The following is a 13,503-nucleotide window of genomic DNA, read 5'->3' as shown; positions in this document are numbered from 1 at the left end:
TAATCTTAAATCGATTCAGGAAGACTGATATATAACATGCAAATTTCTAAATTACAAAGTCATATTCAACATTTTCAAAGACCAGACAATAAAGAAACTAAGGACAACTAAAAGAATGTGATCCATGATTAACAAATCTTTTTTTGTCTACAAAGACAATTATGTAGTACAAATAACGACCCAACTACGGATTCACTCGGCATTCTTCAGAAACAGCTTAGAATTGCAATTTTTAACAATGTAACGGTATGTATAGAGATGACAACCTTTCAATATATATTCTCTATAATATCATTAACTGTTAAATATTATACGAATATCTTTGATGAAGCAAAACAAACTTCATTTTCAAACTTCCGACATGTTCTCAAATTTCTGAGTTTTCTTCAAAGAGAAACAACAAGGTGTGAGAAATAGTCTTTACATATATAGAAAACCAAATATCAATATGAAAATAAGTTTGACTGCAAATGCTACAGATAGTAATGGTAAACGGGGGAATGCAAAAAAGGCAACAGTATATAAAAAAAAAACACAGACAATTACCGTTCTTTACCGGAAGGTGGTGTTTATTGCACCATTTAAGGAATGACTGCAATATTTTTTTCTGTCTATGAAGAAATAAAATAAAAAAATTTGATGCACACTAAATAACGCGCGTAGCGGGTTATTTAACAGTGTGCACCACATTTTTTATGTTATTTCGAATAGACAGAAAAAATATTACAGTCATTTCTTATCATTTAATTCTAAATTCCATTTTAAACCGTAGTAAACCATGAAAAAACGTTGATGACGTCACGGTCACATGACTAAATTATGTCTATGGGCTGATAAAAAATAACGTCAGCCAATCAGAAGACATGTAACATCCAAAATTAAATTATTTAAATATATATATATAAGTCACCGATATTGTTTTCAAGCTACATGCTTTTATAGGAGTTTGAGAAATCATGTTCTTTAGTAAAACAAAAATGTTATGACCCTTTTGACGTGCATTCTGGCGAACGTAGATACAAGTATCTTGTCTTGGGGAAGGATAAATCCTACTCTGGAAAGAATCACTCTGATTCAAACAAAAAATTCTCTGAAACTGACATTATCAAGATGCTTGACTTCTTGATTGACAACATATTTGTTAGGTTTGGAGGACGTGTTTTTTAACAGACTGTCGGAATTTCAATGTGGACCAATTGTGACCCTCTTCTTGCCGACTTATGTTTTTATTATTATGAGGCTGACTTCATACAGGAACTTCTAAGAAAGGGGGTAAAAAAGTTATATCCCTTACCTTTACGTTCCCCTATAAAGATGATGTTCTCTCACTAAATAAAACAAAATTTGGTGACTATGTTGCACGAATCTATCCCATGGAACTAGATATAAAGGATACTACAGATACAGTTAAGAGTGCCTCATATCTGGACTAACATCTAGAAATTGACAATGAGGGTCGGTTGAAAACAAAACTTTACGACAAAACAGATGATTGTAGCTTCCCAATTGTGAATTTTCCATTCCTATGTAGCAACATTCCAGCAGCGCCTACATACACACTATATATCTCCCAATTGATACGATATTCCAGGACTTGTATTTTCTATCATGATTTCCTTGATAGGGGATTGCTGCTCACAAGGAAGCTATTAAACCATGAGTTCCAAATGGTGAAGTTGAAATCATCCCTTCGTAAATTTTACGGACGCCATCACGAGTTGGTTGACCGTTATGGAATAACCGTTTCACAGATGATATCGGATATGTTCCTTATGTCGTAACTACTATACCCTTCCCTTTTCACGAATGTGAACTACCGAATTGGACTATTTACCGGAGTTGTAATAACAGGCAACACGACGAGTGCCACATGTGGAGCAGGATCTGCTTACCCTTCCGAAGCACTTGATATCACCCCAGTTTTTGGTGGGGTTCGTGTTGCTTATTCTTTAGTTTTCTATGTCGCGTCAAGTGTACTATTGTTTGTCTGTTCGTATTTTTCATTTTTAGCCATGGCGTTGTCAGTTTATTTTCAGTCTATGAGTTTGATTGTCCATCTTGTATCTTTCGTCCCTCTACTACACATAGAAAAAAAATCATATTTTTTTATGGTTTGATTATACCTGTATATCTGGCGAAATAAATGATACATACATATGAAATTTTTATTCAAATACATTGAAACGAGTTCTAAATGCATCAGAAATTTTATTACAATTTTTAACACAGAGTTATTACGTTTACCCTCCAGAAAATAGAAAATATAAGGATCATAAATTTGATAAATACAATCAGTACAATGTTTCTAGCTAATAACATATTAGCCGTTTCAGAATCTAAAGAATCATGGGTAATTTCATTGTTCGTACCCCAAAATGAAAATAACTCCACGTCATTGGTTAAATTTCCATTGTTTATGACATTTTTAACCAATCAGGACGTTGTGGTGTACACTTTTGAAAGTACTACCCAGGATGCATTAGATTCTGAAACGGCGAATTACGATTCAAGTATTGTAAACATAATAAACTAAATATAAGTTTTCAATGTACTGTATATACAATATGAAACGTATAACTCGTAACAGAAACTCGTACAAAAGGAATCTCAAGTAAAATTTTCACATTAAGGATACATTTTTTTCCAAAGTATAATGAGGGAGCACGATCCCACTTTGTTTATTAGATATAAATATGAGGGCGTTGTTCTCATGAAAAAATATAAGGCCATCATTTCCCCCATACAAAACATTTCAATCTATTCATACTTAAGAATAATCGCTGCTGTTTAAAAAAAGGCCTTTTAAAAGGAAAAGTTTAAAAATAACGGAGATTAAAAAAGCAGAAAAAATTAAGGTATGTGTCCCTGTTTGTTAAGTTATGCGCCATCAGAAATTTGGCTGGAGATGGTTTTCTTTGACATTTAACAATGGCACTTTTCTTTATCTTTCAAGAACTATGAATAATGACAGGAATTTCAAAATGGCTTTAAAGTTTAAATTACATGTAATGATATTACAAACAGAAAAATAAAGAGTTAGTGGGCGATTTTCTAAAGACACAAAATTGATAAAACCAGAGGATTTCAAATATCTGACAAAAAGTTATAAAAATGATCAGCGAACAACCATAATTGATATGATTCTTCAGTTTTGTACGGTTTTTCAACTACCAATTAGAATCATGTATAACCCTGATGTATTCGATGTAAATCGTTTGTTTTCCAATTGAAATTCAACGCCTATCTTCTTTTTTTTTTTTTACATAAACCTTCATGTACCACTCCTTGCTTGCTTCGTGTTCGCTAGACACGGAAAAGAAAACCAATGAAGGTAAACGTAATTCATGTTCCTGCTCCTTGTAAACTGACGTAACATGGAACAGACAAACTCTCTGGATTGGTTATATCAATAATGGCGGACACTGTTGCTGCCGTACCCCCTAATATGCCAATTATTACTATCTTGGTGTTTAAAATTTTCTGCCACATTGGAATAACGCTGAAAGTAAGTACAAAATAAATTTTTTTAAACATCATTTTGTATATCACTCAATGTAAGGATTATACTGAATCTTTTACAAGAACAGGAAGGCCGAAAGTGAAATACATGTATCTGACAAATATTTAATTGTGAAATTTTGACACTGGTGAAACATAATTTGTGAAAATTAAACACTGGTAAAACTTAATTAAGCATATAAATGGTTTCTAAGATCATATTAATCACTTTATAATTTAAGTTTGGATGTAACACGTCTTCTCATTGGCTTAAATTGTTTTGTCTATCAGTTCATAGACATATTTTATGAGACATCATTTTGTCATCATGAGACCATGAAGTCATCAACGGTTGTTTGTGATTTACTCCTTAAAAATGAATTTAAGAATTATATTCTAAGGAACGAAATGCATGTATAGACTTGTTTGATTGAAATTGTCAATGCGTTCTTAAATCTTTTCTGCGGTGCTCTTTAGGATCTCAGTGTACACAATAGTTTGTTTGAACCCTACTTTCAATTGTTTCCAGACAGCTTATAAGCTTTTCGATCATTCTGTCACATATGTTTTCTATCTTTTCTAAAATAATTTCAAAAATATGGTGAACACTTTTAAATAACCCGGTATGCGGTTGTTTCAATGTGCACACCATTTGTTATGTTATTTTTTTCATATTTCATAGTGTTCAAAACATATTTTAGGTTATTTCAAATAAAGACGTCATGTAAATAGGCACATTCATATTTTTATTAAATGTTTCCTATTTCTGTCTAAGGGAGTTAGTTTAGTAACGGCAATATTTGGTCCTAAATATTAAGTTCACAGGAAAAGACACGTCAGAATTGAAATATGAGTCTTTTTGGTAAAGCTTTTCTTTAAAAGTTTAACAATTTATAAGCCAAATTGAGCATCAATGGAAGTTTGAGAAAATCGCGTGGATTTCAATCAACTTATGCCTAGGAAGCATATAGAGCGCAGACTTCGACAAAGTAAATATCCAAGTCCGATGTATATAATGTAAAAAGTTAACACACATTATTTGTCGACACAGTCGCTCAGTATTCCCATTCTAAATAAAAGTCACGTGTTTTCATTGATTTTTTTTCGGGAAATAACAAACACGGTGTAAGTTGAAGAATCAATTTCTCTTGATTACTATACACCTTATCGCTATTCCCCTCTGACCCAAGAATCTGTCCCGCTTGAACTATTGACGTCATACAACAAGCACTTTTCCATTGTGGCGTCAGATATTTTGTATTGTGGCGTCAAATATTTGGTATTTTGACGTCAAAATTGTACGAGAACCTGTGTGATGTCCAGCAATGGCGGACGAATAGCAATAAGGTATATTGCAAAGTTTCTGTAAATGATACAAGACATTTTAGATCACCATGTGGCTATCAATATTTTCTAAACAGATACTTTTGTCAATACTCAGTCGCATCCAATGAAACATTACACATGTACGAATACTCACATTGGCTCGCTGATTCTTGTCCTTGAAGATGCCGGTGAACTGGCTTCCGACATTTCACATTCAAACCCATTCTCACTTTCTTCCTCTCCAGTCAAATGGTCTAATAACGGAGAATACTCGATTGATTTCTGAGTCAACGTACCTTCTTTGTTAACCACGTGATGTGGGCCAAGTTTTAGCTCCTCGTTTACATCTCTACAGAGTTTCATATAGAAAACACAAGGGAAAACGTAGGCTAATAACGTTGTGGCAGAACCTCCAACTAACGACAGCACCGTTCCAAAATGAGGTACACTTTCAGAAACGAAGAGGACTGCCAATACAATTATAGGACGAACCACACATCTTTTCCACGTGAACTCTGGAAATAAATAAAGGAAAGAATGTATATTCGCCTGTAACTTTTATTAATATGCTCGGAAATGTAGTCAGTTTCGGATTTTTTTATAGGAAAAATTTTCAACATTTTAATTGCCTTAACATTAACTTTACATTCTATACTTGAAATTGACTATCGATATTTACTTTTTGGTTAGTCAAAAAAAAGAAGAAGCAACATCCAAACAGAATGCAATTTGAAAGGAATCTAATTGATTTGGAATATCAACGATAAGAAATACTGTAAACTTCACACAGTGCGTTTAGAAGTTTAAAGCAATTCACAAATGTACTTCTCTCTGCTCTTTAAATACGAATAAACACATATGTATCTAATCAAGGAAATGATAGTAACACTTTTGCTTTTAAAATGTTTTTTTTTTTTTTAATTTTCGTCTCTTTTATAATTTAGTACGCCAGACACGCGTTTCGTCTACATAAGACTCACCAGTGACGCTCATATCAAAATAGTTATAAAGCCAAACAAGTACAAAGTTACAGAACTCCTTACCTTCTGGGACACCAACAATAGCTTCAAATTGTTGACAAATAGGATTCATAAAAATAACAAATCCGAATAGAAGGTGGACTGTTATCAAAATTTCTGTAATGTGAGCCATATTACCAACAGACAGGCTTTTTAGTACGTTAACATTTACATCTCGTCCATACGCCAGGTATCCAGAGAGTGCCGTGGGCAGGTACATCAACAAAACAACTGTAAAAGATAATAAAGAAAGGAATTGAACGATCCAAAAAGATAGCTACATTATAAACCCCTTTGTTTTACTGATATAAAGTACATCCCCCTTGTTTTTTTATAAGGTACCCCTTGCTTTTGTACTATAAAAACTGCCCCTTTTTTACTGAATCAGATATAAAGTACTACCCTTGTTTTTATTGATATTCTATATTTATCATGCTATATCCTAATATGACGTCCTACTTTCCTTTGGAAACAAAGCCATGTTCTAATTCCAAAATATATATTAAACTGTTATTTTTCTTCATTGGCTCATGATATTGAACCTTAGGCTAATAATACATCAAATATGAAAAATGCTATGTAATAATAGTTAACTTACTTCCATATCCTAAAAGAACACTTTTATGAAAATCATTTTTCTTCTTCATATCAGTAATGATTGTAGGAAAAATTGAGTGACCTGCTACAGCAAATACCATTTTTCCGCAGGCTGTAAATATCTTCAATGTACTTGTTTCGGAATGATGTACGATTGGTTGTTTGTGTTTGTCCATGACTGTTTGGATAACTATCAGCACACACGCTATTCCTGTAGATATAGTTGCACCTATACCAATATACCTATAAATAGGATACAAATTAGTAGCAAAACTACCAACACAATACTATCAAAAACGAAGTCGAAGAATTTGACTGTGATTAAATCAACTTTTAAGATAGATCTATTATAGAATATTATTGGTTTTAGATGTATGATAATGATGATTTTCAAAAATGCTTTTCGCAGAATCTTTGTGCATTCTATATTTAAATGCAAATGTGTTTTTAAGAATACTGATTCCTTTAACTTTCAGAGACGAAAAAAGACAGATCTATTATTTCCTCGAGTTTTGTTTCAAACTTATCAATATGAATAAGAAGATGTGGTATGAGTGCCAATGAGAAAACTCTCATCCAAGTCACAATGTATACAAAGTTAACTATCTGTTTGTTTACAAATCTTTTAAGAAAGTGCGTCTCCTATTAACTGTAATTTAGTTGACTTTAATTAAGCCATCGAAACTTCATTTTCTAACCATGTCATAGAAATGTTTAGTTAACGAATCTTACCAAAAGTTTTTAGGCGTTCCAAGACATGTCATTGGCGCCAAAATAACGCTCAGAACCAGTAACCAGTAACAGAAAGAAACGTCTGTGTAGTTCGCTAGTAATGTTACCACGTTATTTGCAGCAAGAACCATAAACACAACAGCCGTTCCAAAATTGAAAATATTGTTAGTAACTGTAACTAAGTTCCTGGAAGGAAAGAATAAATTTGTTTTACCAATAAAAAATTAATATTCGTAATAGACTATTTTTATATAACTGACTGTAAACTTCTGAGCATATAGTTTCGGACAGGTTGTAATTCTGTGTTGGACATTATGGAGTCGGTTTCATAAAAACAATCTTATGATTTGAACAATTCAATATACTTAAAATCAGTCTATGTCGTACGCTATGTATGTGAACCCGACTCCTAGTACTCGGTCAGAGCAAATAAAAAAATCGAACCAATTTTGGTTTCCTTTATGTTTTCTATTCTCCACAGACTTCTATCTAAACAAATTATTTGAAAAAAAATACTCATAGTCCTTTAGAATTTGAAACGGCCTATTCATTATAATAATTAATTTAAAACATTTTGAAATTATTTCTCTTTTTTTCATGGACTTATTCTAATTACAAATGTTGAATTTATATAGCAATATTCATGATATTACGTTGATTTAACAACAGTAGTTCTACAACTGCACAACTTCTTTGATTCGTCAATACAGAATACATTTTTAACATCGTTCGCTTCAAATTCTAAAATTGTTTTGTTTTTTTTTAAATATTTCATCTTGGACAGTTGTAGGAGTTGCAGTAAAAAGAGTATAATAACTATTATTATACCTTACATATATTTCAAACAATTCTATTGGGTGAAACGTAATCACGTGACATGGAATAATTCAGTTAATTTTCATTCAATTGAAGGAAGGACGAATAACCCTAAAGAATTTACACCAGCGGTGAATAACCCTATTATTCACCGGTGAATAACCTTTTGAGTTTGTTTATTTGTACTTGAGTTACCTCCCATGAAAATGACGTCACAAACGTAAATAAACAAAATGGCAGCGTTCACGTTACACTGGAAGCCCATCGAGAGACGAGGAAATACGGCATTGGACATAGATACAGCTGAGAGTGGCAGCAGCCGATGATGTCTCTTATAAACGGTCCTTTTCAGGGCCATCAATATTTTACAAAAAGATTCTACTTTTGTTGTATATTCGAGAAAATCGAACACAAATGTATTTTCAAACGTCAGTCTGTGTAAATGTTAAAAATATAGACACTAGGTGTTCGAAATGCCCTTCCACTGTTAGTTCGGTATAATAAAACAATTGTGGCCCCTTAGAATCGATGAATATCCAAAATTGTCAACCCTTAAAAGTTATTTCACTTCGGGCTGTGCCCTCAATGAAATAACCTTCTCGTGTTGACAATTTTGGATATTCACCTTTTCAACGGGCCATAATTGTATATCATACATTGTATCGAATTATTACAAATAATTTGTATCTGTACTCGGCTCGATCGAAACAGGATAGAAATCACTGGCGTCAACGTGATGATCGTAACTGCAATTACGATCATCCCAATATGGCGGACACAAATATAGGGATATTTTAGAAGGCTGATTTCTCCACTTTAACAGCTTATTTTCATATTTGTTTTATATCAAGAAAAATCTTTATAAGCATTGCCATTGAATGTTTTTTTCATAAGTTATAGAAAAACAACCAGAAGAACGAAAATCGAGATTCAAAAAATCACGATGATGATCGTAGCTTCGTCTATAGATGATCGTAACTTTGAATTGTTTTTATAAAAAGATGATCGTAACTCAAAATTTATGAATGTTTTTTTTCACTCAATGAACACCCTATTTAGCAGTCACGATAAAGAAAATTGTGATTTTAAAAATAAACAAAGAATAAATGAAAACCGCTATTCTAAAAAGAAATGACATAAGGGGATTAGCAGACTTATATGCAAATGTCCACAATATTATTTTCTTATGAGTAATTTAGTTGATATTCAAAATGCATTTACGTTGATATAAATATCATTCTCATGATACAGTTTAAGAATACAGGCCAAAACTTTCACTGAATAAAGTAAAGGAAGGCATGAAGTTTCATTATTTTGATGACTTTCTAACGGTTTTAAATTGTTGCCTGGCCTTGTTTTTTTTAATCAAACTATGACTATTAAACATTGGTAGACTATAGAGGCGGACTTAGAGGGAGGGTCAAGGTGCTCGCATCACCTTTTGTTGGGTAAATTTGGTTGATTGTATATGGAATCAACGAAGAATGACTGTAGCGGACCTACTCTTAGGTAGGCAGTCCCCCATCCCTTTATGAATACGCCACTGGACCACTGTTGCCTATATTTACCATGGGTTGGCTATTTATGTAAAGAAGGACAAGTTAAAATAGATGGTATATATGTTCATATAAGATTTTTCAAGCTACAAATCCTTACATTTCTACGGTATATGACATGTGTTATTGCAGTTAGTCGAAGAAGTTGTGTTAAGCCAAACATATCAATAAGGGATCTACCATTTGATTTTTATAAGGGGGGATGAAATTTGGCCGAAAAGGCAGGACAGGAGATTTGAGTAAAAAAAAACTGGATGAACATCTTGGCCAAACAAACAGGCAAGATGACAATTTATGTTAAAATAATCAGGATGAAAAAAACAGGACCGAATAGAGTAAAAATAAAAACGCAGGATAGAGATTTCAACATAAAAAATGCAGGACAAAACTATTCATCCTAGCCCCTCCCCCAAATAAAAATCAAATAGTAGCTCCCTTTATTGACGGTTTCAATGGGTATCTTTTCATTCAACAGATATGATTACACTTCTTAATGCTTTATTTTTTCAACCTCTCCTTTAAAAATCGTAAATCTGTTAATAAAAGAAACTATAAAGTCTGAATCCCCCAAAAATACCAGATCCTCGAAAGGTACTATTGTCCCTCTAAAGTGTAGGGGGAGGGGGAGGAATGAAAAAAAATCTCTAATTTTAACAAACTGGTCATTAATATGAACTGTCCAATACCTTATTTATATAAAACATATGAAATAAATATAAAGTTGTTAACCCCCAATGCATTTTAATATTGAACTAGATAAAAAAATAAATACGAAATCTCGCGAAGTCATACCCATTTGTGCACTTACCAATAGGACCCTCCCCTCAGTGATCGTTCCTCATTATTATCACAATATCAGCTGATAACGTACATTTTTTCGCATACTAGACAGCTTTATTTGTCCTTATTTATCAGAAAATGCTTCGTTGGAACAGACAGTTACGATCATCTTAAGTAAAAGTTACGATCATCGTTGATAAAAATAAATAAAAGTTACGATCATCATCGTGATTTTTTGTATCTCGATTTTCATTCTTCTTGTTGCTTTTCCATCCGGTCCGAACAAATATTTCAATGGCAATGCTTATAAAGATGTTTCTTGACATAATACAAATCTGAAAATTAGCTGTTAAAGTTGAGAAATCAGCCTTATAAAATTTCCTTATATTTGTGTCTGCCATATTGGGATGATCGTAACTGCAGTTACGATCATCACGTTGACACCGGTGAGAAATACTCGACAAAGCCTCGAATTCTACATGCAACTGTTTCTAAGCCTTGCACAAATGAATGTTATATTTTAAGACATTACTTATAAAATCATTCTCTCTCTATATATGTATAATGTCCTTGCATACCTCCCGAAAGTGCCAAAGGCTTTCTCTCCAATAATTGGGTAGGGGTCAGGAACGTGTGATCTATATTCGGGGTATCTGTCCTCGATCATCACCCAACATTTCCCTATCAGTGTAGCTGTGTATGCAGACTTCACAATGAATACAAAAATGAAAAATAGACCAATCCATCCTAAAAACACAAGAGTATAAAATGAAAAAGAATACACATTAAAAATATTTATTCTCATATATAGTAGAAAATGTATTACTTTAGTTGGGTAATTCAAACTCAGAGTAATAAATTTGTCAATGTATATGCTTAGTTAAAATGTATTTTTTTAAGAAACCTACAGTAGAGAAATTCATTTTCGAATCAATCCATGGGGGTGGCAATACATACAACGCCCAGTGGCAAATATCTCATGCATATCAGGATAAACTGTGATTACACGATGATTCATATTATCGACGTGATAGTTCACTACAAATAAGTCCGCAGAAAGACATGTCACCCTACATACACACATTGTTTTAAAATTAAATGGGCCATGCTTTGCCATTATTTCTATATGCTGAGTACTGGCCGGAAAAGCAGCAAATACCAATTTACAAGTTAATGAATTGATCCAGTCGGGATTTGAATCTACGGCAACCCACATTTAGGGCGAGCATATTATTACGAGTAAACCGAGCCGGTTGTCTACGATTTGATCATGAGCAAGAGTGAAAAACAATTCATTATAAGGTAATCAAACATTGTATTTTCTTAAATACTGTATTTACTTTATAGACTTAGAAGAAAAGTAACTTTAGAACTCAAATATAAAGGTCTATCCGGGAGGAAACATTTAGTACATACCCGTATCTTCTACAGCTTTAGGTAGGGAAAGTACTCCAATACCGGCTATTGCTCCAATGATAAACATGGAAGATGTCCATACTGTCAACCCTTTTGGGCCAGTCTTTAGAACATAAGAGAATTAAATTAAACATTGACTTGTTTATTTTTATGTTTGTATGTTTGTGATTTGTAAACAACATATATTTAAATTACTTTTCCATTGTAGGGTCACTTTGTAGCCGACTAAATGATATATTGTTTTTGCTCAAGGTTGAAGGCCTTTCGGATGCTTATAATTGCTTACATTCACTTTATTTGAACTTTGGTGGATAGCTGTCTCATTTCCAATCATACCACATCTCCTTATCTTTTATAGATTTGAAGAGAAAAATGGCTATTTTATGCATGGTCGTATTGTAATTCCTGTGAAAATTTGAAATCCCATTTGAAAAATTACTCGTCTGAAGGTGGTGTCAGATATTTTGTTGTTTCTTTTGATTTTGTTCAAAATCTGCAGATAGTTACATAACGGATTATTATGATTACGGTCTGATAAAGTGAAGAAAATCTAATTATAGATTGTTTTAAACCCTTAATTCTTTGAATTCCAAGAATTTAGGATGAAGATATTTTAAAATATACTAGATCGATGGATGGCCTGTTTGTCATCATTTGTTTTATTTCCCGCCCTAAGTAGCCATTTTAAAAGAAAGCAAATCTAACTTACCATTTTATTACTAACCGAGTACTCCTAAAATAAATTAAAAACAGAAGACGACACTCTTCATCCTTTGGATACCTTCTCTCCTAAGAACGCATGTTAATTCCGCTATAAAACACAAGGGACACACATTCGGCTTTGTTGTTTTTGACGTTATGACAATGAAATTCTGTGACGTCGCCGTTTTCGCGTAGTCTGCTAACTCGGGGTCGCTGAATCAAGCAGAGCTCTATTGTTCAGTATCCCAATACATGTATTATGAGCCATCGCTAGAAACTTGTTGAGTATTCTTGACAGCTTTGTTAATAACCCTTTAACGAAATCCCGTAGCTTTCAGGGAGAGATATCCACGCTGTTACAGTCCGAAACGAGCTTAGTATTATGTTTACAAATTTTCGATTATGCAATAATTTAGCATTTAATATGTTGTTAAAGTTTTAACACTTGTATAACATTAAAAAAAACCAAAGGTATATGAACGCAACATAGAAAACGAAAGACTATGACGTCGTGTACCGTGTTGGTGATAATACGGGTTTTGCTTTCTAGTTCGCCTTTATTGCATTTGTTAGAAGTTTCGGAATTGATAACTATATAAATGTATATATCAAAATGTGCGTAATTAAAAGTAGAAATGGAATATGCCTTATATATATATAATAAGGAAAAAATTTATATAAAGTTGTGTTACAGCATTGCAAAAGATCGTGGCAGAATTAATGATTTTTTGAAATTTGTATTTCTGTCACAAAACCCAAATCTCGCATATTTTTTGGAGCTCTTCAAAATTCGAACGAATGCTGCAGATCCAAACCACAATTTACATATCCACCCTTCCTGTGTCAAAATTATACAATAAATATACAACTTTCTATGTCTTCAATTAGTAAGTATTGTTTAAATTATGTCCTAAATTGTTCATTTTATCAAATCCGTTGAAATGTCACACTCGCGTTTTCTGACGTTTTGGCGCATTTGTTAAGTGTCTTATGAAAAGTAATAGGCAGTTGCATTCTTTTCTACGATATGAAATTTTATTCAAACGTGAAAACGTTTTTTT

General features: G+C 32.9%; 1 protein-coding gene across 3 annotated transcripts; it reads right to left on the bottom strand.

Annotated features, from left to right (window-relative positions):
* Nucleotides 1–2,151: 2,151 nt before the first annotated feature.
* LOC139491959 (uncharacterized) lies at nt 2,152–12,600 on the bottom strand. Of its 3 annotated transcripts, none has more exons than XM_071279926.1 (8): nt 12,450–12,600; nt 11,741–11,843; nt 10,903–11,071; nt 7,173–7,358; nt 6,442–6,683; nt 5,868–6,074; nt 4,979–5,339; nt 2,152–3,499 (listed from the first exon to the last, which is right to left on the bottom strand). In XM_071279926.1, exons 1-8 carry the CDS (start codon nt 12,450–12,452, stop codon nt 3,343–3,345), a joined length of 1,428 nt encoding a protein of 475 aa, XP_071136027.1. In that variant the 5' UTR covers nt 12,453–12,600; the 3' UTR covers nt 2,152–3,342. The 3 variants fall into 3 exon arrangements, with proteins under 3 accessions (XP_071136027.1, XP_071136028.1, XP_071136029.1); XM_071279927.1 differs by having other exon boundaries at nt 3,246–3,499; nt 12,465–12,586; XM_071279928.1 differs by having other exon boundaries at nt 3,246–3,499; nt 5,121–5,339; nt 12,450–12,584.
* Between the last annotated feature and the right edge of the window lie 903 nt (nt 12,601–13,503).

This window comes from Mytilus edulis, chromosome 10, assembly GCF_963676685.1.
Source record: "Mytilus edulis chromosome 10, xbMytEdul2.2, whole genome shotgun sequence".
Classification (NCBI taxonomy): domain Eukaryota; kingdom Metazoa; phylum Mollusca; class Bivalvia; order Mytilida; family Mytilidae; genus Mytilus; species Mytilus edulis.
The sequence above is the reverse complement of the archived record's forward strand: the minus strand, read 5'-3'. Positions and strand labels throughout refer to the sequence as shown.

Excerpts from the sequence above, each read along its gene's own strand:
- LOC139491959 (XM_071279926.1), bottom strand. Across the intron at positions 6,684-7,172 it reads GGAACGCCTAAAAACTTTTG|GTATATTGGTATAGGTGCAA; the intron begins GTAAGATTCGTT and ends TCCTATTTATAG. Across the intron at positions 6,075-6,441 it reads TGTTCTTTTAGGATATGGAA|TTGTTTTGTTGATGTACCTG; the intron begins GTAAGTTAACTA and ends TATCTTTTACAG.